This window comes from Primulina tabacum, chromosome 18 (assembly GCF_025594145.1).
Source record: "Primulina tabacum isolate GXHZ01 chromosome 18, ASM2559414v2, whole genome shotgun sequence".
Taxonomy (NCBI): Eukaryota; Viridiplantae; Streptophyta; class Magnoliopsida; order Lamiales; family Gesneriaceae; genus Primulina; species Primulina tabacum.
In genome coordinates this window covers 31,186,910-31,209,699 of record NC_134567.1, presented here as the reverse complement: position 1 = coordinate 31,209,699, position 22,790 = coordinate 31,186,910, and the positions used below count along the sequence as shown (strand labels likewise).

The window sequence follows — 22,790 nt, the reverse complement described above, 5'->3', positions numbered from 1 at the left end:
AATAACCTAATATTTTAAAAATAAAGATTTAAAAAAAAATAGTTGATCGATTCACTTCAAATTAGTGCACTTCAACTCCAACTCTCATTATTTGGTATGTGCAGGTCAATTGGGTGAGTTGGATAAGCAATCTATCGAGCAGATATGTGTATTTTTCTTTTGAATATTTTTAACCCGGTGGGATGAGATTGGGTGGCCTTGCCTGTACAGTGAGTAATCTTGACCAAATAGGATGAGATCGGGTGGCATGGTCTGTGAGTACTCTAAACTAGGTAGGATGAACTCAGGTAACCTGGTCTGGCCTGTGAGTATTTTGGACTGGGCATGATGAGCTTGGGTGCCCTGTCTAGGCCTGTACTATGAGTATTCTTCACTGAGTAAGATGATCTCGGGGAAGATAATCTGCACAAACTCAACACGAAAATGTCAGTGGGCACCGAAAACCCCACTCTGATGCTCAAGTCAATACATAACACACTAAGTAGAGAGATAATTTATTGAATATAGTATAATGCAATATCTCATGTCCCAAATGAATGAGCGAACATGGGTATTTATAAGGGAGAAGATAACCTCGATTGCAGCGCGATGACGATCTTCCTGATTAAATATTTACCAATGTCCTACATTCTGACAATAGGCACGATGACCCATATTGTTTATGGTCTTGTAATGGACATTGATTTGTCATGTTAATAATTACGAGATATGGTGACCTATATTTATGGACCCGACTCTCATCTCCTCATTGTTGACCCGGACATTTCCTTCTGGTGACTGATAAGGTGGGCCCGTGTCTAGTGGTCTGGAAATGTGTAGGGTAACGGACCCCTCGATCACCAGTGGACAAGATTCACGATCACTTAATTTAATATTCTCGGATATCTCGTCTTGCCTAGTTAGAGAAGACTCCAAAGTGCTGCAAGTGCCCGGGATGCCAAGGGCTTCCTTGCATGGCCAAACTCATTTTCCACATGGGCAGTATCATTCAACCATGTCTTGCTCGACCAAGAATAAGAGACACCGTTGTATGAGTCCATAGTGGTTTAATATATTTCTCGGTTTGCTGCATGCTCGTTGTTTAAATATGTTATTTTTTCTTTATCTAGGTTGGCTTCCACTTAATCTCCTCTGGATTTCTCGGGACAAATGCTGGATTGATCCTGTTTTTCTCGTGGCATCACCAAATATGAATACCATAAAAACATACTTGTAATTTCTAATTTTATTTTATGGGGAGAATTAGGGATGACAATTTTTCCCGCAGATTTGGAGCTCCGCAGAAAAAATTCTAAATGGGGCAAGTTTGGGGATTTTTGAAATATCGAAACAAATCAAGGACATATTTTGGAATATTATACACATTCCCGAACCAGCCTCGAGACCCCGATAATGATATCATTACTATTACTAATAATAATGACTTACCTAATAATTAACAAAAAAATTTTTAAATTCATAGCATTCAAATCTCGTTCATGATCTGTATATAGGACCCGACGAGGACTTAATCCTCGTGGGGATTAAATATGGCATCCCCGATTAGAAAAAACAGGAACTAAGATTTGTGTTCTATGTTTGTCTCTATGCAAATTTAGTTATCTATATTGTCAAAATTGAGTTTTAGTTGTGTATTTTCAATTATAATCATTTTTATTCAATAGTAGTTTGAGTATCAAAATTACTATTTTTTATTTTATTTTGACATTATCGTTTCTATATGAGTTTATATAAAATAATAATAACAATACCAAATTAAATGATAAACATGTAAAATTCATTTCTTAAAATAATATTTTATTAAAAACGATAAAAGATAAGAAGAAATATTTATTTTTAGCATACATTTTACTTTGATACTCGCTATATATATATATATATATATATTCGAATGCTTAGATTTATTTTGGCACCCAATGGACATTTTTCAATCATCTAGACTCAACGGACCAAAAATATAATTGCAAACTAAAAGTTTCTATTGCATTTGTGCCAAATACTCCATAAAGACTCGATTAATTAATAACATGATCCTGTTATTAGCTTATAAACATGAAGGAAAAATTCGATAAAAAAAATATCATATAAAATATAACATAAGACACGACTAAAAGAGACTTGCCACAAGTCAACAACCATTCTTCACACAAGCAAAAAAATAAAATTGGTATTTTCAAAAACTTCTTTATTAAATTAATTTTTTTTCTTAAAAAAAGGCAATTAAATGTTGATGGGCCACTTCGAATTTATGGGCCAAAATTGATGGGATTGAACTTTAAGCCAATCTCATCCGAAAGTGAAATGGAACGCACCAATTTAAGATAGTATTTTAATATGATATATTTAGTAATAACCTAGTAAAGTGGTTGTAATTCACACCAAAAACCTTTTTTTCCCTTCTGGATAAGGTTCGAGAACAAGGTTTGAAAATTCAAAAAGTATGAAAACTAGGAATATATATATATATATATATATATATATATATATAATTATATTATAATGATAAAATTATTAAAGCTCATCAACCGTTCGCAAATTATCGAACCAAATCATTTTGGCTTGAGTTCAACTAAAAAAGTTTGAATGTGTTTAAATTTGACTCAAATTCGATAAATCTGAATATAAATCGAATATTGATTGAAACGATCGAAAAATTCATGACTCGATTTGTTTATCGCCCTAATCTATATCTATCTGTATATTTGGTGTTCCGAAAGCGATGTAAAAATGATAAAAGAATGTTGAAGAAACATGCAAGTTGTATTTAATTAATAATATATTTTTTGGTGCAGAGCATTTTGATGATGATATAGTATATATTAAATTTTAGTTATTATCAATAATATCTAACAAATAAATGTGAAATTTCATTTGCATTTAATTTGAATGTCATTTCATTTCCATACGGAGAGCATATCTCCTCTCCTCCATCATCATTTTATTATTATTATTATTATTATTTTTATCTCTCTCACCAAAACATTTTCATTTCCAACTTCTCGTGCACTCATTTACTAAAAAAAGTTCAACTTTCGCTTGCTTTTGTACTGTAAAGCTGAAACAGTTCATCTTCAAGAATCAGAGGTGAGCTTAGATCTCGATCTTCCAATTATTTGTTTCTACTGTTTAGATTTTCTGATCTCCAGTTTCATTTTGGTTTTCTGGATTCCTGCCACTTTGAGGTATAGTTCATGATTAGGGGAAAAGGGTTCTGTTAAAGATCCGATCTGTGTGTATATTTGTGTGTTGTTGATAAGTTAATTGCATGTTGATGTTGGATTTTAATCGGTTAAATCATGAAATATTTATTTTCTATTGAATAATGATTCTCTTTCAGGTGAAAAAGATTGAGCTTTGAGCAGGAATGGATGAGATTATATTTTTATAATATAGAGTTTGACGTAAAATGAATGTATCATTTCTTTATGTTTTTTGTGATGGTTATGTGCTCTGTATTTGGAAATCAATTATCAAAACTAACTAATAGTTACCGTAGACGATCTTCTTACCCTTGAAATTCACTGAGAAATCTGATTAGGAAATATATAGAAAACCAAAAAGACATAATGGGATTATGCCTAAATTTTTCTTTTGGGACAAGAATATTTTACCTGTAGTCAATGGTGGGAAAATGAGAATAATTCATCTTATGCTGTCTTTCAGGAAAAAGAAAGCGTGATACAAGATTACTTTCTTTTGAGGAAATCGTTTCATTCATTTTGTTTTGTTGTATTTTTAGGCAATTTTCCTTGACCTTATTTTATAAATGATCATACCATGTGGGTAATATATTTGTCTCAAAATAAATTTTTTATTGTTTGCATGTGTGTTTGTAATAAAAATAGATCTATCTACCACATTTAGAGATTGTAGGAATTGAGACTATTGTATGTAATAATCCTATGATAACTTTGTTAGTTTTCTTTTACAATTTTGCATACGCATTTTGATACACTCCCCTTTAATTAAGTGCGTGTACATATACTTTTTCGACATATGAAAAACTTGAACATACTAAAAAACTTGAGTAGATAATTTATGTAATATTCATGACAAATTTAAGTAAAAAATATTCGAACATACATAGCTGTTATGCTGTATCATTATTTATTGAATAAAATTAATGAAAAGTCATCTTCAAAAGAAAATAATCATAAATCACCCCTTTTTTCTGCTGAAATGATGAACATAATTCTCAACATACGAATGTTTTTTTTGTTAGTAAATTTTACAAAAGTGTAAAAAATCGCTTTTGAAGAACTTTTAGCATAAAATGATTTTTCCTTATTTGTTATACTATGGACTGTAGTTAAATATTTTTCTATTTCAAAAGTAAAATTTAGGCATCACCCTCAGCATAGCAGTCTTTTTGTGTAAATTTTTTTGAAATTCCTACTGGATTTTTCAATAAGCTTTAATAACAATAACATGGTCCTCTGCAGGAATTATGTCGGCAAATTGTGCTATTTTAGCTTCTTAAGTGAGAGATACTCTTTTTCGTATTCCTTCTGTACCTGGAAATCTGATGCTTTTTATTTCTGTGCAGCATAATACAATATGGCTGAAGCAGAGGATGTTCAACCCCTTGTTGTTGATAATGGTACCGGGATGGTCAAGGTGAGCTGTAAGAATTTTGCCTATTGCTTATCGGTCCTGTTTTGTCGGCTGGGAATTTGGTTTAATGCTTAATGTCTCTCAATGTGTTTCTTCTGTCCTACAGGCTGGATTTGCTGGGGATGATGCTCCGAGGGCCGTTTTCCCTAGTATAGTTGGTCGTCCCCGGCATACAGGTGTCATGGTTGGGATGGGGCAAAAGGATGCGTATGTTGGGGATGAAGCTCAATCTAAAAGAGGTATTCTCACCTTGAAGTACCCAATTGAGCATGGTATAGTCAGTAACTGGGACGACATGGAGAAGATTTGGCATCACACGTTCTACAATGAACTCCGCGTTGCTCCTGAAGAGCATCCTGTTCTGCTGACGGAGGCACCTCTCAACCCCAAGGCGAATAGAGAGAAAATGACTCAAATTATGTTCGAAACTTTTAATGTACCAGCCATGTATGTTGCTATTCAGGCTGTTCTTTCACTATATGCTAGTGGGCGTACAACTGGTATGATGTATACCATTGATCTGAAAAGTGATGTGACTATTAGAAGTACACAAAATCCTTAAAATGTTATCATTGAACAGGTATAGTACTTGATTCTGGTGATGGGGTGAGCCACACTGTTCCCATTTATGAGGGGTATGCGCTACCTCACGCTATTCTGCGGTTGGATCTTGCTGGTCGTGACCTCACTGATTGTCTCATGAAAATTCTGACTGAAAGAGGTTACATGTTTACCACCACAGCAGAACGAGAAATTGTGCGTGACGTGAAGGAGAAGCTTGCATATGTGGCCCTTGATTTTGAACAAGAATTGGAGACTGCAAAGAACAGCTCTTCTATAGAAAAAAATTACGAGCTTCCAGATGGACAAGTGATCACCATTGCTGCCGAGAGGTTCCGCTGCCCTGAAGTCTTGTTCCGGCCATCATTGATAGGAATGGAAGCTGCAGGAATTCATGAAACGACATATAATTCCATTATGAAATGTGATGTGGATATCAGGAAGGATCTCTATGGAAATATCGTGCTCAGCGGTGGATCAACTATGTTCCCCGGTATTGCAGATCGCATGAGTAAGGAAATAACAGCTCTTGCTCCTAGCAGCATGAAGATTAAGGTTGTCGCACCTCCTGAGAGGAAGTATAGTGTCTGGATAGGAGGATCTATCCTTGCTTCCCTCAGTACTTTCCAACAGGTGACTGCTTTTCTTTATAATACCCGATGTTTGTATAACTTAATTCGCATTTGTTGCAATTCTTGGATCCTCCGTCCCATATGTACATGATATTAGTATTGTGTCGCATAGTTTTCAAATTCTCTTGCTCTTGTAGATGTGGATCTCGAAAGGGGAGTACGATGAATCAGGTCCTGCAATCGTTCACAGGAAGTGTTTTTGAGCTGGTGAGTCTGGTTGTTGCAGTGTTGCTTATTTCGTCGAGTGAGTTTTTTTTTTTTTTTCTTGTTTGATTCGTATTGTGGGTTGGCTTGCAATTTGAAAGTAACGAGGAAGTGATTGTAAGGTTTTTTTGTTGTGTCTGTATGTTAATAGTAATATTATTTATTTTGTCTTTTATTGTTTTTGGCTTGTATAATCGTCTCTGCCTGTAATATTTTGCTGTGTGCTATTTAGCTTTGAAAGTGAAACCATCTTATGTTGGAAAGGGGTGGAGTGGATTTGTGGCAGCTGCCGTTGTCGATTTCCCCCCTTTTTTTGAACTGAACGTAGTTTTTTTTATTATTACTTTTTATAATTATGAATAAGGCTCCAATCACATTTCTAGAAATGAAAACAACGTAAAATATTTAGGAAATCCCCCTTGCATCAATGTAGAGTTGAGAAACCCACCACCGTCATTCTGCTTTTTTCATGTTTATGGTAAGAGATTCTTCTATATGCCATCCATTGTCGGAAAGACTGATTTTTTTTTTTTTCAAAATAATTTCAGTTATGGGTTTAGAATTGTAACAAGAAGATTTCATTTTCACATGGCACCATTTGTTGTTTTTCAATATTATTTAATTAATACCGTTTGAAAGGAAATCCCATTCAATTAGATAGCACATTATCAGGGATACCAGTTATAACAAAAAAATGTTGTTTTGAAATGATATTTGAGTTAAACTGGTAAGAAATCAGGTTCTCCTAGGCAGGAGATGGATGTGGTTAAGTGCAACGGAGTAGATAGCGGCATAGAATATTTACCTAGTATGAATCTCTACCATAAAGATCAATTTTAAATATTTTAAAAAAGATTTTTTATTATCGTCACACTATCTAAAAAACATGAACACTAAACTAACAAGCTTGCAATTTAAAATTAAAATATTTTCTTAATTTTTTCAAGACATTTTCAAATGTTTTAATGTAAAAAAAAGATATAAACTAATCGTAATGTTTTGAGTATGTATATTATTTTCAAATTGAATAGATTTTAAAATAATTTCTTCACGAAGAATCAATAAAATTTTATAGTTATTTATAACATGTGAAAGAAAATATAATACATATTTTTTCTTTTTATTTTTTTGAGTTGATGGAATTGGACTCTTTTCTCGAATTTAGAATATTTATGTCACTATATTTGAGCAAAATAGAAAATTTATAAAATGGGTGGAATACTCCAACCAAACTTGCCTTCTATGAGATAATCCAACTGGCACCCCGCAATACACACGATCACACCTCTCGCCATCTTCCACAGTCGGACTTGTCTCCAGTTTAACCTCGTTCCGATCTTTCGAATTCCTATAAGATCCAATTCCAGAAATTCACTACGGCACACTTCTACCTGATATTTATCCAATCCCTAAATCTATACATATTGCTCGAAGTTTGCTCAAATGTCGAGCGGAAGTGACGATTTGGACGAGGATGCACTGTTGCAGATGGCGCTGAAGGAACAATCACAACGCGACCAAAATTACCCAAAACCGTCACAATCGAAGCCTGTCCGCAACTACGTACAGCCTCCAGCGAAACGAGGAGGCGTTACCGGCAACTCGGTTCCTAGTAGGAACGCTAACCCGGTGCCGCAACAGAAGAAGGGGATCGATCAGCAGAGAAGGGCATCGATGGATGAGGACGATGATTCCGAGGTGGAGATGCTGAGCATTTCATCGGGAGACGAGGATGATCGCGGATATGTAGCGCCGAAGAATCGCGCCGGGAGTGGGAGAGACGACGATAGATCGTGGGACGGGGAGGAACCGAATTGCTGGAAGCACGTTGATGAAGCTGAGGTACATGTGCTGTGTGTTTGTTTAATTTATTGTTTTGAGTGCTTAATTTCTGAAATGAATTGGATTCCAATTATGTTTCCTATTGCCTATTTATGTTCCACAAATACTTTCCATAGCAGGCAACGATTGTGCTATTTATTTTTTAGGTTTTGGAATTTTAAGTCCTTACGTAATTCCCTCTTTGCAATGTTAGGCTGTTCCGGTCCATTTACTAGTTAGTGCTCCATGGGTTCTTGTCCTCTGCTACCTAATTACCTGAAACAAGGTATTATGAGCATCTTTTGATCAGAAGGAAGATCTTATTAGCTAGAGACAGTAGACATGATCAATAGTTACAATGCGGAAAAGATGATCTCAGACTAATGAAAGGAAACAGAAACAACTCTTCTGTCCCGTGCGTCCACATTTTTACGCATTGGTATTTGAACTTTTACTTTGAGTACCCTCATATTAGTGGCTGGATGTTTAGTATTTATCTGCAAGCAAGGGAATTGGAGAAAACTTCGACGTCAATTCATTGGTGTCAATTATTTAAGTTGATATGGCAAATGACTGATGGTACAGATCTAGATTACCTTTTTCTCCCTCGAACCTGGGACTTCCTCTGTTAATTAGAGCCAGGGTTCCATTAGACCACTTTAGGATCTTGGCTAGAAGTATGTGGTTTTGGTGTCTACAATTTGTGTTCCACAAAAGATATGCACTTTCTTAATGTGTTATATGTAACGTGGTTTCTCATAATTAACATGAAGATGGATCGATTAATATAATCATGCTGCCCATTTGATCCCAAAGAAATCAGTTACCTTGTATGATATCCCGCCTAGAATGATTCGATTACCTTTTCAGGATTCAAGTATTTTCATATGGTGTCTCGTATAACTTAGTGCAGAAATAATTAGCTCCTTCCTCATTTATCTAGATTTCCCCATTCTGGGATTTTGATTCGATTATCTGAGTGTCAGAGTGATAACACAAATGGCCTTCTATTGGCTCTTGGAAAATTCATGGAATTTATTTAGTTGAATTCTTTGGCAGCTGGCTCGAAGGGTTCGTGAAATGAGGGATACAAGAGCATCTTCCGTGGCTCAAAAGTTCGAGAAGAAACCATCTGCAGCAGGTAAAAAAGCATTAAGCTGTTTACAGTCACTTCCTCGAGGCATGGAATGGGTGGATCCTTTAGGACTGGGGTAAAAGCCTCTTATTTGGGTAATTTTTCTCCTCCGAATGTGCTGCTTTATTCATTCTTTTATAACCCGAGCTTGTATGTTGACAGGCTCATTAACCACAAAACCTTTAGGTTAATCAGTGATAATGTAGCAAGTGTTCCTTCCTCAATCGACATCGAACCTCTTGATCCAAATGCTCGAGGTGTTACTTCTTGTTCCTTGCAACTTTTGTTTTTTGATCAAATTGTTCATATTATTCTGCCAAGGAAGGTGGTGGTGTGGTTTTAGTATTGATTGTGTTGTTCACTATTAGAGGTATCGGGTGCTTTGAAACCTTGATTATGAAATGCGCAAATAGTTTCTGATTTATTTCATAGAAAGCAAGTTTTTGATTTACTTCTGTCCATTGATGCCAAATATGCAACCTTTGAGTCAAATTGTGTTCAATTTAAACTGCTGCGGAGACATTATTTACTTCATTTTTGCGGAGAAACTTATTTACATCATTTTTACAGAGAAACTAAACTATTACTCGGAGAAGTTTGATGCAAAACTTTTTTTATCAAGAGTGCACCTAGATACTAGTGCAGCGGATTTGGAATATGGAGCTCTTTCACTAAAGAATGATCTTAAAGGACGCACTCAACAGAAAAAGCAGTTGGTTAAAGAGAACTTTGATTGCTTCGTCTCTTGCAAAACCACTATTGATGGTCAGTTGGGCATCATAAGTCAAATTATAACACTTCAATTTTTTATTATGAAATTTTTTATATACTTAATTTTACAACAGACATTGAGTCAAAATTGAAACGAATTGAAGATGACCCCGAAGGTTCTGGAACCACTCGCTTATTTAACTGTATCCAAGGAGTCAGTTCACTTTCTAATCGTGCATTTGGGCCTTTATTCGAGAGACAGGTAGGTAGGATCCGGATCATGGATTCATAAATGCCTTTTAGTTCATCAACTTCACTATGTGTTTATGTTTCTAGGCTCAAGCAGAGAAGATCAGGTCTGTCCAGGGAATGTTACAGAGGTTTAGAACACTATTCAACCTGCCCAGTGCAATCCGAGGCAACATTAGCAAAGGAGAGTATGATTTGGCAGTAAGAGAGTACCGCAAAGCAAAGTCCATCGTGCTACCTTCTCATGTATGTTCCTTTGTTGCATTACGTTTTAATCTTAATATCAGTTATACCGATTAAGCTGCTACAGATGATGTAAAATTTTCTCGTGAGAGTCATTTTCACTCACCAATGTTAAATGGTTTCATTATTTGTTGCTGAATATACTTCTCTTGTTGATTATATGATGTCCGAGATAGAACATGAATCTGAGTAATCTCTTTTAAGATAGCGACAGGTCACAAATGCTTCGGAATTTTTGATTGCCTGTCGGTTTTTTTCCTGATTTTTTTCTCGGGGTCTCGTGGAGCAGTATCGTCATCGATAAGTGTTAGTCTTGAATGAATCGTATTCGTTGAAATGAAATCCTTGTCTCCTTTTGTTATGTAAGAAATTTAAGTTTTATACATCTCCAATTAATCAAATCATACTGGATACCTTCATGGTAAGTTAATGTTGACCTCCCAGTCGTTTCATCTCTACCTCACAGCTATCACCAATGTCAGTACTTTCCCAGTTATCTTAAACGACTTGTCCTTATATTATTTTCAATTCAATTGCTGATGTTTTACCTTTTGTCAGGATGTTCATTCTAATTTGACCAATTATTATGTAACTTTAACCATCCTCTTTGACATTTGCATATTTGATACACTCGTTATTTGGTTCATAGCCTGATACTCATTGTGAAATAGCATCGCCAGCCAAATAAGATGTAAAGGACATTTAGATTAAATTTTAAAGGCATTTCACGATCACCTAAACCCCCATTATGCTCTTGAAGGTCTTTCAAACGTCTTCTTCACGTTTAAAGCATCGATATGAGACATCAAATTGTCTGCATTCAAGCGCTTGAACTCTACCTAAGATAATTCTATATTTATATGCATGATATTTTCTGTATTAATGGGGGTCATTTGATTCATCTCAGGTCTTGTATGCAAAAATTTCTTGTAAAAAGAACTGTTATCTGGCTTACCAAGCAAGATATGTTGATTCTTGTTGGGGTTGTTGGGGTACCATTGCCGGATTTCTTTGTCTACCTAGGCATTTTCCTCTACGCATATCATGTTGTTGCAAAATTGATAGTAAAATTCCCAAAAAATGAAAGTAGGTCATGTGACAAGACACTGAATTTTTTTTCCCAGGCCAAAACCATACATCATGCTGCACACTGGAGTACCGTTCAATGCTTATACTTTCATTTCACATTAAATACGACATCTATATTTTGCTTGACTAATTTATGCAACTGTTGGGGCTTTTATACAGTCTATTTCTTCTCTCGATTTTTCTTATCATAGCGTGACATTGCATGAATGTAACTTTAGTTTTAGTGATTATGGCATTTTCTGTGATTGGGGTATCCTCAATTGTTTCCTAGAGAAGGATGTAGTTGTATTGATGATTGAAATAAATGTTTTTTCTTTCAAATTATTTTTCATCTATGCATAAATATTTTAAAATCGTTGCTTTAATTATCTTATTTATACAAGAACTTTTCTCCTGCAACTCTTAGGTGGGAATTCTGAAACGTGTTCTTGAGGAGGTTGAAAAAGTGATGCATGAGTTCAAAGGCATGCTTTACAAGTCCATGGAAGATCCTAAAATCGACCTAACAAATGTATGAAGTGATGTCTATGCTAGAAGATATAGTTTGGACGCAAATTTTTATGCTTTACTATATAATTCTGTTATAGTGGTACAGTTGATGTATACAGTGCTGGTCTTGTTCAAGAACGATTTACACTGGGTGGTTAACTATCTAGCTTCTTCTCTCCTGAAAACTTTGTTAATCAAACAATATCCTCATAGCCCTTTCTTGATAGCTGCTTTTATGAAATAAGTCAGAAAAATGACAACAGTAACTTTTGCTCAAATCAAAAGGAGACGGGTAGGCACACTGGAAGATATTTATATATTCTCCTCCTCTCACCCTCGTGAACCCTAACACTCATTAAGTCATGTTCAACCGCAGTACACAAAATTGAATCTTATAAAACGAATTCTTGTTGTTGCGGACAGGGATGCTATTATAGGTGAATGCAACCTACTAAATTTTCAACGCCACATTCTGTAGACTTTTTAAATCCCGTATAAACCAACAAAATGAGACTATAAAATATTTGGATAAAGCATGTACCCTTCATTTTTTTTATTGTTTAATCTGACCCATTGCTAATTAGTATTTTTGTCCTTTCATGCAGCTCGAAAATACCATTAGGCTCCTATTGGAGCTTGAACCTGAGTCAGATCCTATAAAGTATTACTTGAATATACAGGTGAGAAGTCATTTTCACCATGATCAGTCATCTCGATTAATTTACACAATACAACTGCATATCTTCTTCCTGCCCATACTATCTAATTGGTGGACACTTGATTAAATCCCTTTGAAATTTTTATATTTCGTGACCATATTACATTTTTTTAATGTCACAAGAACTTTATACTTCCCTGTGTTCCTAAACTCTATTCAACTGAAGCCTCTTTATTACAAACTGATTTGTTAATTGCTGAATTCTTGATGTTGGTTTCGACAGAACCATAGAATAAGAGGTTTGCTTGAGAAATGTACTTTGGATCATGAAACACAAATGGAAAATTTTCAGAATGAGATAAGAGAAAAAGCATTATCTGATGCAAAATGGAGGCAAATTCAGCAAAATATAAGTCAATCTGTAAGTGTTTTTTCATGAGTTGGTTGACCTAACTATCAATGATTATGCTAAATCTTCATGTATAACTACAGTCATCTGTGGATTACACACTGGATTCAGTAAGCTCCCATCTAACTGGAGATCTTTATCCGGTTGAAACGACTGGTGAACAGATCAATGCTCTTAGGGGCAGATATATTGGCCAGTTAACAGCTGTACTTGTCCATCATGTACCAGCGTTTTGGAAAGTTGCACTTTCTGTTTCCAGTGGAAAATTTGCAAAGGTATATTTCTCAAGCCGTCATATTAGACTGGTCGATTTCATGATAAAATTATATTCCTTGCCGTAGGCAAACTCAGAAAATCTTAGTTACTTGGGTGGAAAATCAGAGATTATTTTACATTTCAAGTCAGCAATAGTCAGCAGGAACACTTAGAAATTCTCTGGCTCCGTCAAATCATGTTCTTAGCTTCTTGTTTGGTGCTTCATCTGGCTAATTTGCATTTATGTTTGATAAATTGAATTACGAATGTCGCTTAAAAAAAGGACACGTGTAGCCAAATTATGGGCTTTTTGATTATTTTTCTGTACTATATTAAGTTCATCATGTGATGAAGATAGAGTAGCAAAATTAATGTGCATGTTCTAAGAAAAACGGTATTAAAATACCTGATACAATAAGTATGTACAAAAAAGGAACATTTATTAAGGATTAAATCTAACGTAGCTGCTTGGATCTCTATAAAAATAAATAATACGCTCAATTTAGACCATGGATAGTTGGGAGGAAAAAAAATTAGAACTGGTCCAATAGTATGCCTGAACGTTTGGGTCATAAGAACATTGTATTTTTGCAACATTCGACCATTCTTTATTAATGTCCCTCCAAAATGATCTTGTGACCGTGGAAAGCTGAAGATGATTGAAATTCAAATTAATAACCTTTACGGGCTTTACTTATGGCTTTTCGTACTCTCTTCAGAAACTTGGTTATCTTGCGACTGTATGTATTTTTTTTTTTTTTGAGCAATTATTTACAGTTACAGATATCTTGTTGTCCCCTTTATGGGGTATTTAAGATTTTGATTATGTTTGTATTTGTGTTCTTAAGCTTCTGGAATTCTTTTCATTTCTTAAGTTGTGCTGATCTTTTAGATGAACTTTAATTGTTTTATATCATTGATATTGTCACTCTGAATGTTCTGTTTTTGGAATATTAACATATTTCTTGTGTCAGTCTTCTCAAGTATCAGCTGATGCAGTTATAAATAATTCTGTAATTAAAGCTGAGGATAAAGTGGGAGATTCACTTGATGAAGTTTCTGGGATGATACGAAATACGCTATCAGCATACGAAGCTAAGGTAAGTGGCATTTCTTGTACATGACTACTTGAAATTAGACAAGAATTAAAAATTCAGAAATGGACTTTGAGAGCAGGTGTGCATTTTGGGATGACCAGTAGCTAGGTCTTTTCCCAATATACCTCTTTCTAATTGATATTTCATTTTTCTCCAGACGCTAGAATGGAACTAGGATCTGGTATTCATGGATTTCCAAATCCAAACCTAGATTTTTATCCTGCTGAATACACTTTAAGTTTGATCCATATGAAACTGGATTATACTTTCTATTTCTGGCAGAAATTATGGAAATTGTTTTTTTTCTTGTGTAACTCGGTGGTAGGTCTGAAAATATGCATTGACTATTTTGTCTAAAGTCTGGGATAGCTTAGAATAACTGAAGTTTTGATTGGCTTTTGTTAATAGTTTAATGCTTCAAGATGTTCTACTAAGCTATAGTCAACATTGGTGCTTCATATAAGTATCTTGCATAGGTTCATGGAACATTTCGTGATCTTGAAGAATCCACTATGCTCAGTCCTTATATGAGTGATGCCATGAAGGAGATTTCCAGTGCAAGCCAAGCCTTTGAAGTAAAGGATTCAGCACCTCCAGTCGCTGGTACGTTCTTGAGATTGAATGAAGGAAAACAAATAGTGCTCTGGGAGTTGATCTTTTTTCCTGTATGTTATGTTTTTTATGATGTTTTGAATGCATCTTTTTTTTATTTCAGTTATGGTATTGAGAACACTTGAGTCTGAGATCTCAAAAATTTTTGTGATGAGGATTTGTTCATGGATGCGGACTTGTACAGAAGAGATATCAAAAGATGAATCTTGGGTCCCAGTTTCAATTTTAGAAAGAAACAAGTCACCTTATTCGATCTCATCTTTGCCTCTCACATTCCGTACAATCATGATATCAGCAATGGATCAGATCAACACGTGAGTTCCTAAATTTTAGCTGGTCTCATCGGTTCTATCTTTTGTTGTGGTGTCATATTATCTGGCATCCACACTATCTTTTTCAAAGTTACTCGGTTCATAGAATGTAAAAAATAAAAAGCACTAGAAAATTAAAGATATAGAGATAAATAGTTAACCACCATCAGGACAATAGGATAAAGCAACGTAAAATCCCTAGTGATTACTTCTTTCTGTCATCTACCTTCTCTACTAGTATGTCATCTACCTTCTCTACTAGTACTTTGTGATTGGGTTCTATTTTGTGAATGAAAGGAGGAGAGTGACAAGGGGAGATTAGTAGAGGCCAGAGGGCCTGAACGTAAAAATACACACCCTCGCATCACAGGGACTACTTGGGCATGACTTTTATGGTGGTTGTGTGATCATAGTTTCCATAATTTCTACTTGGGCCGACAGCTATAGTTAATTTGCAGCTTATTATGTGACACCTTATGGCATCCTCCTTAGCTACCTCTATAAGAGTTTCTTTGAAGGAAATTTCATGGGTTGGGCAGTTAAATATATACACTAATTAAGAGATCTTGGTTTGTCTTTCAGTTACTCTCTCTTAAGGATGTAGGTTTGGAGTTTGTTATCTATGTCAATTGACCAATTGTTTTTTCAGGATGTTTCATTCTTTGCAAAGTGAATCGACAAAATCAGAAGATATTTTTGCACAGCTTCAAGACATTCAAGAATCAGTTAGACTTGCCTTTTTGAATTGTTTGCTGGATTTTGCTGGTATTGAATGATGAGGATTTTCTACATATTTTGTGTTATTCAGCTACTTTCTATGAGCAAGAGACGTTGTGGTTCTAACAAATTATTCATTGGTGACTCCTTAACCAGGTCACTTGGAGCACATTGGGTCTGGGCTTACAAAGAATAAATCAAACATTGAAAGTCCACATTTCCAAAATGGACATTCTTATGAACTGGTTGAAAAATCAACGGACCCTCTTCCAGGAAGTATTGTTGATCCACATCAACAGCTGCTTATGGTCCTGAGTAACATTGGATATTGCAAAGATGAACTTGCCGGTGAATTGTATGGGAAATACAAGCCTATTTGGCTGCATTCAAGGTAGGCAGAGAGTCATGTTTAATGTGTGTTGAAAATGTTATTTTATATTTAGCTTTGAAGGACAGGTATCCCTCGTACTCGGTGAAGCATTTCTTTCTTCTTTGGAAAGCTTAAGGGCTACTTTAGCTTCATTATAAACTACACCCTGTCTTGAAGAAACTAACCCGTAGTTACCATTGACTCGTTGAATAAATGTTCTTCTACCACGGGTACTTCTATCACTTGTGCTACGGGCATTTTCCCACTGACAAAGATTTGATGTAAAAAAAAGGATGTCACAAATGAAAGCCATAATAGTCTTCTGATCTTTCCTGGATCCAAATTCCACCATTTTTAGGAAGATAATTCCAGGATTTCATGCAATACCGTGGTTAGCTGATCTTGATTTTGGAATGAGCCACCTTGAGCAAAAAAAATTGTGCGTTCATGTTGATGTTGCAATTGCTTTTTTGTTTGTCAACTCAGGGGCAAAGTTGAAGACGAAAGGGACATGCAAGATTTGGTTATGTCTTTCTCTGGTCTCGAGGAGAAGGTCCTTGCACAATACACGCTGGCAAAGGTATGGTAATAGCTTCTTTGTAATTGATCTTAAATATGTTTTCATTGGCTCATGTTGATGTTCATGAAAAAATCTTATTAGTTTTCTGTATTAGAAATTTTCGCACAAAAGTTGGTGACTGTTTCGTTTAGTGATCTTGGCGAATTCTGGATTTTCTGTGGTTGTTATTGTTTGATTTTTTGAAAAAGATATGGTGTTTTTCTAATCTATGATTTAGCTTGGTAAACTTGAAACTTAGGTTTTTAGGTTGGGTTTGAAATTCTGCATTTCACTTGAGGTCATTTTAACATGTGACTTTAGAGTTGGGTTGAAATTTCTCTTTGCGCTGGTGTAACTTATCACTTTATTACTTATGTGATGATTGTCACAGATGACTTTGATTAGAACAGCTGCTGTAAATTACTTGTTGGATGCTGGAGTTCAATGGGCAGCAGCACCTGTTGTCGAAGTGAGGATCAATTTTCCTTTTATTCTTTTACTGCAGAACTTTGTCCCGTGGTTGACTGTATTTTCGATGATTAAAAAAATGCACTGCAGGGAGTCCGAGATGCAGCTGTTGAGCTACTCCATACTTTAGTAGCTGTGCATGCTGAGGTACTTATCCCATGCTTAGAATCTACTGATGAGAAAAGACTTCTCCAAATCTGGCCAGTGTCTTAATTCCAATTTATTTATGAAATATATATATATACACACAACTATATGGATTAACTCAATGTAATATTATTCTGTATGTATAAAGTTCCAACTCTTTATGTGGATTTTACTTTTTAAACTTTTAAATAAACAAGTTTATTCTACTTGCAGGTTTTTGCTGGCTGTAAGCCTTTGTTGGATAAAACTCTTGGTATTCTCGTTGAAGGTCTGATTGACATATTCCTTGGTCTTTTTAATGAAAACAAATCCAAAGATCTCAGGGCATTGGACACAAATGGCTTTTGTCAACTCATGCTTGAGGTAAGTATTATTGTTTTCGACTTTCTTTCATAAAGAGACTGTCCATTATTTTTTTCCAGATTTCTACTGGGTCTCCTTTTTCAAATGCCTTTACTACAATGGACTCAAGCAGCTGTTTAAATATGCTGGAGTTGATTTTTGAAAATTGATATTCTGAAACTATGGGCAGGATCAAAACTAGTTTTTGCAACAATTCCATCTGGCAAAACCCTATGCCTTGTGCCGCAGAAATTAATTATTGAACTTGTAATGTGGAAATATGCGTGATTTGTTTTAGTTAATTATAATTACTGAAATTGTTAGCAAGCTAGAGAATGGGAAACTTAAAGTAAGACAGATTAGTGGGTTTTTTCCTAACTAATCCATGATATCAAGAGCGGCAACAGGTATAAATCTACCATCAACCAAACTCTATAGAGAGAACTTGTTACACCCAAAGTTCTCTCTTCTAAATCCTTGAAAAAAAGGAAAAAATAATAGAAATTGTTCCTTCTATGCTAGCACTTTATTGCGGAAACCTGTCATGATATGGTTACTGCTGTTCAATGTTTGTTTATCTATCTGCTTTTTAGACAGCTAATTAGTTAGGCTGAATGGCTGATTGTTTTGCAGCTTGAATACTTCGAGACTGTGTTGAACCCTTACTTCACACATGATGCGAGGGAATCTCTCAAGTCATTACAAGGGGTTTTATTGGAGAAGGCAACAGAAACCGTACAAGAGTCAATAGATACTCCGAGCCATCAGCGCCGGCCTACACGTGGAAGTGATGATGCCATGCTTTCAGATGACAGACAATCAGGGTCGTCTATATCACCAGATGACTTGATTGTAAGATTTTGTTTTATATGTTCTATTTGTTTTAAGATCCAGAAGTAACAACCAGGAGTGCCCGTGCCCCCAAGTTAAAACCATTTTCCAACATTCTTGTGTAATTTAACTCACAAAATATATTATTTATTTTCCTCCGCTCATTCCTCGATCACCCTAAAATTTAGCAACAATAGACTAGGTCATCATAGACAACTTGAAGCGGACTAAGTCAATATTGAGTGTCCAAAATATTTCCCTGATTGGAGGTCATCCAAACCCATGGAGCGACGATGATCATGTTTATAGGATATTCAGAGAGCATAGAAGAAATTTCACTTGAAATTTTTTGACATTTTTTCTTCACTCAGGCTCTTGCCCAGCAGTACAGCTCAGAACTACTTCAAGCTGAACTTGAAAGGACAAGAATTAACACGGCATGCTTTGTGGAGTCACTTCCATTAGACTCGGTCCCAGAATCAGCGAAAGCGGCATACGCCTCTTTTAGAGGGTCAATGGATTCACCCAGCAGAAATTTTAGAGGCACGCAGTCTTTTAACTCCCCCGGTTTCTCCAGGCAAAGGCGTAGATGAAATTTTTACTCATCCTTCCCATTTTTTGCGATTGTTGTATTTTAGTATCATATTCTTTTTAGAAAAATAAGTTATTGTGTTTCGGCGTAGTGATTATTGTGTATTTTGAGACGAATTTTTGTTACTGTTTGGATTTAATGTATTTGTTTGGGTTAGCATGTTTCTTAAGCACGGGAATCTTTCATTCTTTTGTATTTTGGAGATTTTATAAAATTATTATTATTTTTGTTGATACGTTTCGTTGCTGTAGATCCTACTTTCATGTGAAGTCCTCGTATCAAATCCGAGAGAGCATTAAAGTTCTGAGCTATGGTCAAGAAAATAATATTGTTTATTTGGTATCTAAAAATGACTTGAAAGTGAATTTTGGTGGATTAGACCTGGCATGTGGACTTGGGCAACCAAGTTCCTCCATCTGTGAACTTTATAGCAAAATCTGCGGCAGGACAAAAAGGGAAAAAATAAAACGGAATGCAAATTTTGTACAACCTTCAAAATTTTTGTTGACGATTTTTCGAATATATGTTTGAAATTTGTTTTGTGCTTTAAGTTTTAATGTGTATACCAGATCAAATTATAACCGGATTGATACTCATTCTGATGAATTTAAAACTCGAACCATCAAAGCACTCTGTTCCCATCTAAGAAGACGTGCACAGACGAACTTTTTGTGTAAAAGAAATAAACCTCTAGAAATTGAGGTTTATGCATATATACCTCAATTTCATGGATGGAAATATCTAAGCAAATTTTGCACACAAATAACTACGCAACTCAAGAAATTCAACAATACATGAAAACAATTGTCAAAATTCAAGGTTGCAGAAAAAAATAGTCCCATCAAAGCGTTAAAATGCTGTCACTTGATCTTCTGAATCAGGCCGTTCGCAATGGAGGTGAAACCAAAATGACACCATCTCCTCTGACAAATAAATATGGTACCATACGCCTGGTTGTCTGTGAGGACCATCAAAGTTGAAATTAGATACAGGCATAACAAGTTTACAAAACTAGAACATGAATTGCAGTGTTTGATGAATATACCATGTGGAGCAATGAGTCCAGAACGAAATCCAATGTTAAATTACCATGTTTTTGGCCTAATTGGTTCCATCAACTTTTAAACCTTTAATTCTAAATAAAATTTATGTTTTTTGGACAAATCACTATGTCCTGGGGGAAATTAATCACCAGCTACTAGTACAATCGTCCGAGACAACACATAATTACATGCAATGGCTGATTTCTTAATATGCTAATCATAAAAAAAATTGAAAAAAAAGAGTCAGAAAGCAGGTCATTATCAGTTACCCTCACAATCTCCTCGTATGTTTCATCATCAATCTCCACAGTAGTAACAATCTCTTCAACATCTCCCAGGATCATATTTAAATGCTGATCATAGGCCTGCCAAATTTTCATCACAATTGAGGCAAGAACATTTTCAAGTATGTTTATAAACTACAAAACCCATGTTAAATAGCTAGAAGTATGGGAGGAATAAAAAATAAGAGAGATTGCTACGGAAATATTTAACTATACCAGGTACTCATGCCAGGATCATTGAAGAGGTGCTAAAACTTGGGCCACAAGTGACAAGACCAACGCATAACATGCTTTCTTAATTATATTAAGTTACTTCTTCATAACAAAACAAAAGTTATCGAACACCAACAGTTCAACAAACAAGTTTTGCATCACTAGGAAAGTCAGGCTAGAAACAAACATATGTTATTGGCTACTCCTAGTTTTAACATGTGATCTAATCGACCTCGAGTTTTTTGGTGTTCACCAGGTCATGGCTAGAACTCCGAGAATAGACCTCCCCACTGGTCCAACATTAAAAAGAGGGTCTGCTGTCCCCATATCGTCTGGACTGTCTTTCCTCATTAGATTCTTATATGTGCTGCAAAATGTTGGTGTTTCTGGAAATCTTATTTTTCTTTTTGGGCCATGCATATTTGTGTGTCCCCGAGTTCGCAAGAGAAAAACCATCACATAAAAAACGGTGAAAATACCAGCTGAAGTTTGCAGCAGTCAGCCTAAAACTTCGCTTTGTCCTAAATCCCTTAAAAAGTAATCTTGTCAGGTTTACTCCAAAAGTAATATTGAAGGATAGTGTATCTTCAACGGCATAAAATTGATGCCAAAAAAAAAAAAAAAAACTCGGGCCTAAATTTTAATAATAAATTAACCTAATACATAACCAAACAGAACGGTTCGACATAAACCCATCTACTCTGGCGAATTTCCCTAAATCCCGTCATCTCCAAAGGAAGAATAAAATATAAAGCTATAAATTAGAACAAAAAATACTTATTTCAAACCAATGAACTCCAAAAAGGATAATAAGCACACCAATCCAAGTAAAATTGCAGCATATACATAGTGAGAGCGTCGAGTACAAACATGAAGCTTGCCGCGAAGCTCGCGATCGTGGCGAAGTTTGACGTAGATACGCTCGTCGAGACTGAGACGTATGAGGTCCAATGGCTCTTTCACTGTAATCTCCTCTTCGCTCCCCATTTTTCTCCGCTTTGCTATTCCCTCTGGTTTGTCTTCCCTGTATACTTCTCAAAGCCCATAAATCGTTTCCTACACTTCTAACTAAAGTCGTCAGGTTAAAAAAAGCGACTCTTTCCTGCGTTTGCAACTACGAAATTTTTAAGAAGTTTGCAACCAAACTATGAGCTTTCTTCCAGTCAAAAAGTCGCGTTTTTGAAATGCGATTCTTGTGCGTTACAAACTAACTATTTGTTGATCCAACAAAGACATGGTTATATGATTAGAATCTACAAACCTTATCACTTGCGATTGATTTCCTTATGAATACAATGCGATTTAATATTCATTTATTTAACAGAAATTATCAATTTCACAAATAATTCGAAAAACATGATTGATATAGCTGAGCTCACTCAAGTCCCGAGTCGGTATCCAAATGACGAGTCAGACTAGGTTCGAATTTTAAACAATCACATTTCCATTTATAAAATATGGGCATAGTATGTATGTATATAACAAGGTTTCATTGAATCCACTTGCTTTGGAATAATCATTTAAAAAAAAAAAAAATTGATAGAAAAATGATTAATGGGGGTATTTTTTTTGTTCGAGTATCTCTATGTATGACTTTCCATATTTAGGCATGTACCTTGTCATGACGGATCATACGACATTCACACAATTATTTACACATAAAACTAGTGATACGCCAAATATAATTTAGTGACCAATATTAAATTTTTTTCTCCTTATTTGCATTTTTTAAAACAAGTTGACTGTTTGATAATAATAAAAGATAAAAATTTGTGTGAGACGGTCTCACGGGTCGTATTTTGTGAGACGAATCTTATTTGAGTCGTCCATGAAAAAGTAATATTTTTTATGCTAAGAGTATTACTTTTTATTGTGAATATCGATAGGGTTGACCCGTCTCACAGATAAAGATTCGTGAGATCATCTTACAATACACTTATTATAATAAAAAAATGCTTTTGAAAGAAAGAAAGAGAGAGAATTTAAAAACGAGCTTATCCAAAAGTGGCTCACAATCAGTGAATGTGACATGAGTAAGAAAGGTAAACATATATTTATTATTTAATAATAAATAGTAGAAAATAGACAATATGAAAGGCGCTGTGCAACCATATATATATAATTATATAAATGA

At 35.2% G+C, this 22,790-nt stretch overlaps 3 protein-coding genes across 3 annotated transcripts; 2 read left to right on the top strand and 1 right to left on the bottom strand.

Moving 5' to 3' along the window:
• Nucleotides 1-2,939: 2,939 nt before the first annotated feature.
• Nucleotides 2,940-6,174, top strand: LOC142532813 (actin-7-like). The gene is made up of 5 exons (XM_075639302.1): nt 2,940-3,084; nt 4,547-4,617; nt 4,721-5,114; nt 5,195-5,808; nt 5,945-6,174. Exons 2-5 carry the CDS (start codon nt 4,558-4,560, stop codon nt 6,008-6,010), a joined length of 1,134 nt encoding a protein of 377 aa, XP_075495417.1. The 5' UTR covers nt 2,940-3,084; nt 4,547-4,557; the 3' UTR covers nt 6,011-6,174.
• Nucleotides 6,175-7,256: 1,082 nt separating this feature from the next.
• On the top strand, nt 7,257-19,345 carry LOC142532218 (exocyst complex component SEC5A-like). Its single transcript, XM_075638514.1, has 21 exons — nt 7,257-7,853; nt 8,892-9,043; nt 9,130-9,224; nt 9,538-9,732; nt 9,813-9,940; nt 10,015-10,173; nt 11,666-11,770; nt 12,354-12,428; nt 12,690-12,827; nt 12,899-13,090; nt 14,045-14,170; nt 14,644-14,770; nt 14,883-15,093; nt 15,740-15,855; nt 15,964-16,198; nt 16,664-16,757; nt 17,128-17,205; nt 17,295-17,351; nt 17,565-17,714; nt 18,327-18,545; nt 18,896-19,345. Exons 1-21 carry the CDS (start codon nt 7,455-7,457, stop codon nt 19,115-19,117), a joined length of 3,273 nt encoding a protein of 1,090 aa, XP_075494629.1. The 5' UTR covers nt 7,257-7,454; the 3' UTR covers nt 19,118-19,345.
• Nucleotides 19,346-19,722: 377 nt separating this feature from the next.
• On the bottom strand, nt 19,723-21,745 carry LOC142532915 (sm-like protein LSM3A). Its single transcript, XM_075639463.1, has 3 exons — nt 21,527-21,745; nt 20,429-20,524; nt 19,723-20,074 (listed from the first exon to the last, which is right to left on the bottom strand). The coding sequence occupies exons 1-3, from the start codon at nt 21,641-21,643 to the stop codon at nt 19,994-19,996; spliced, it is 294 nt and encodes a 97-aa protein (XP_075495578.1). The 5' UTR covers nt 21,644-21,745; the 3' UTR covers nt 19,723-19,993.
• Nucleotides 21,746-22,790: the final 1,045 nt, after the last annotated feature.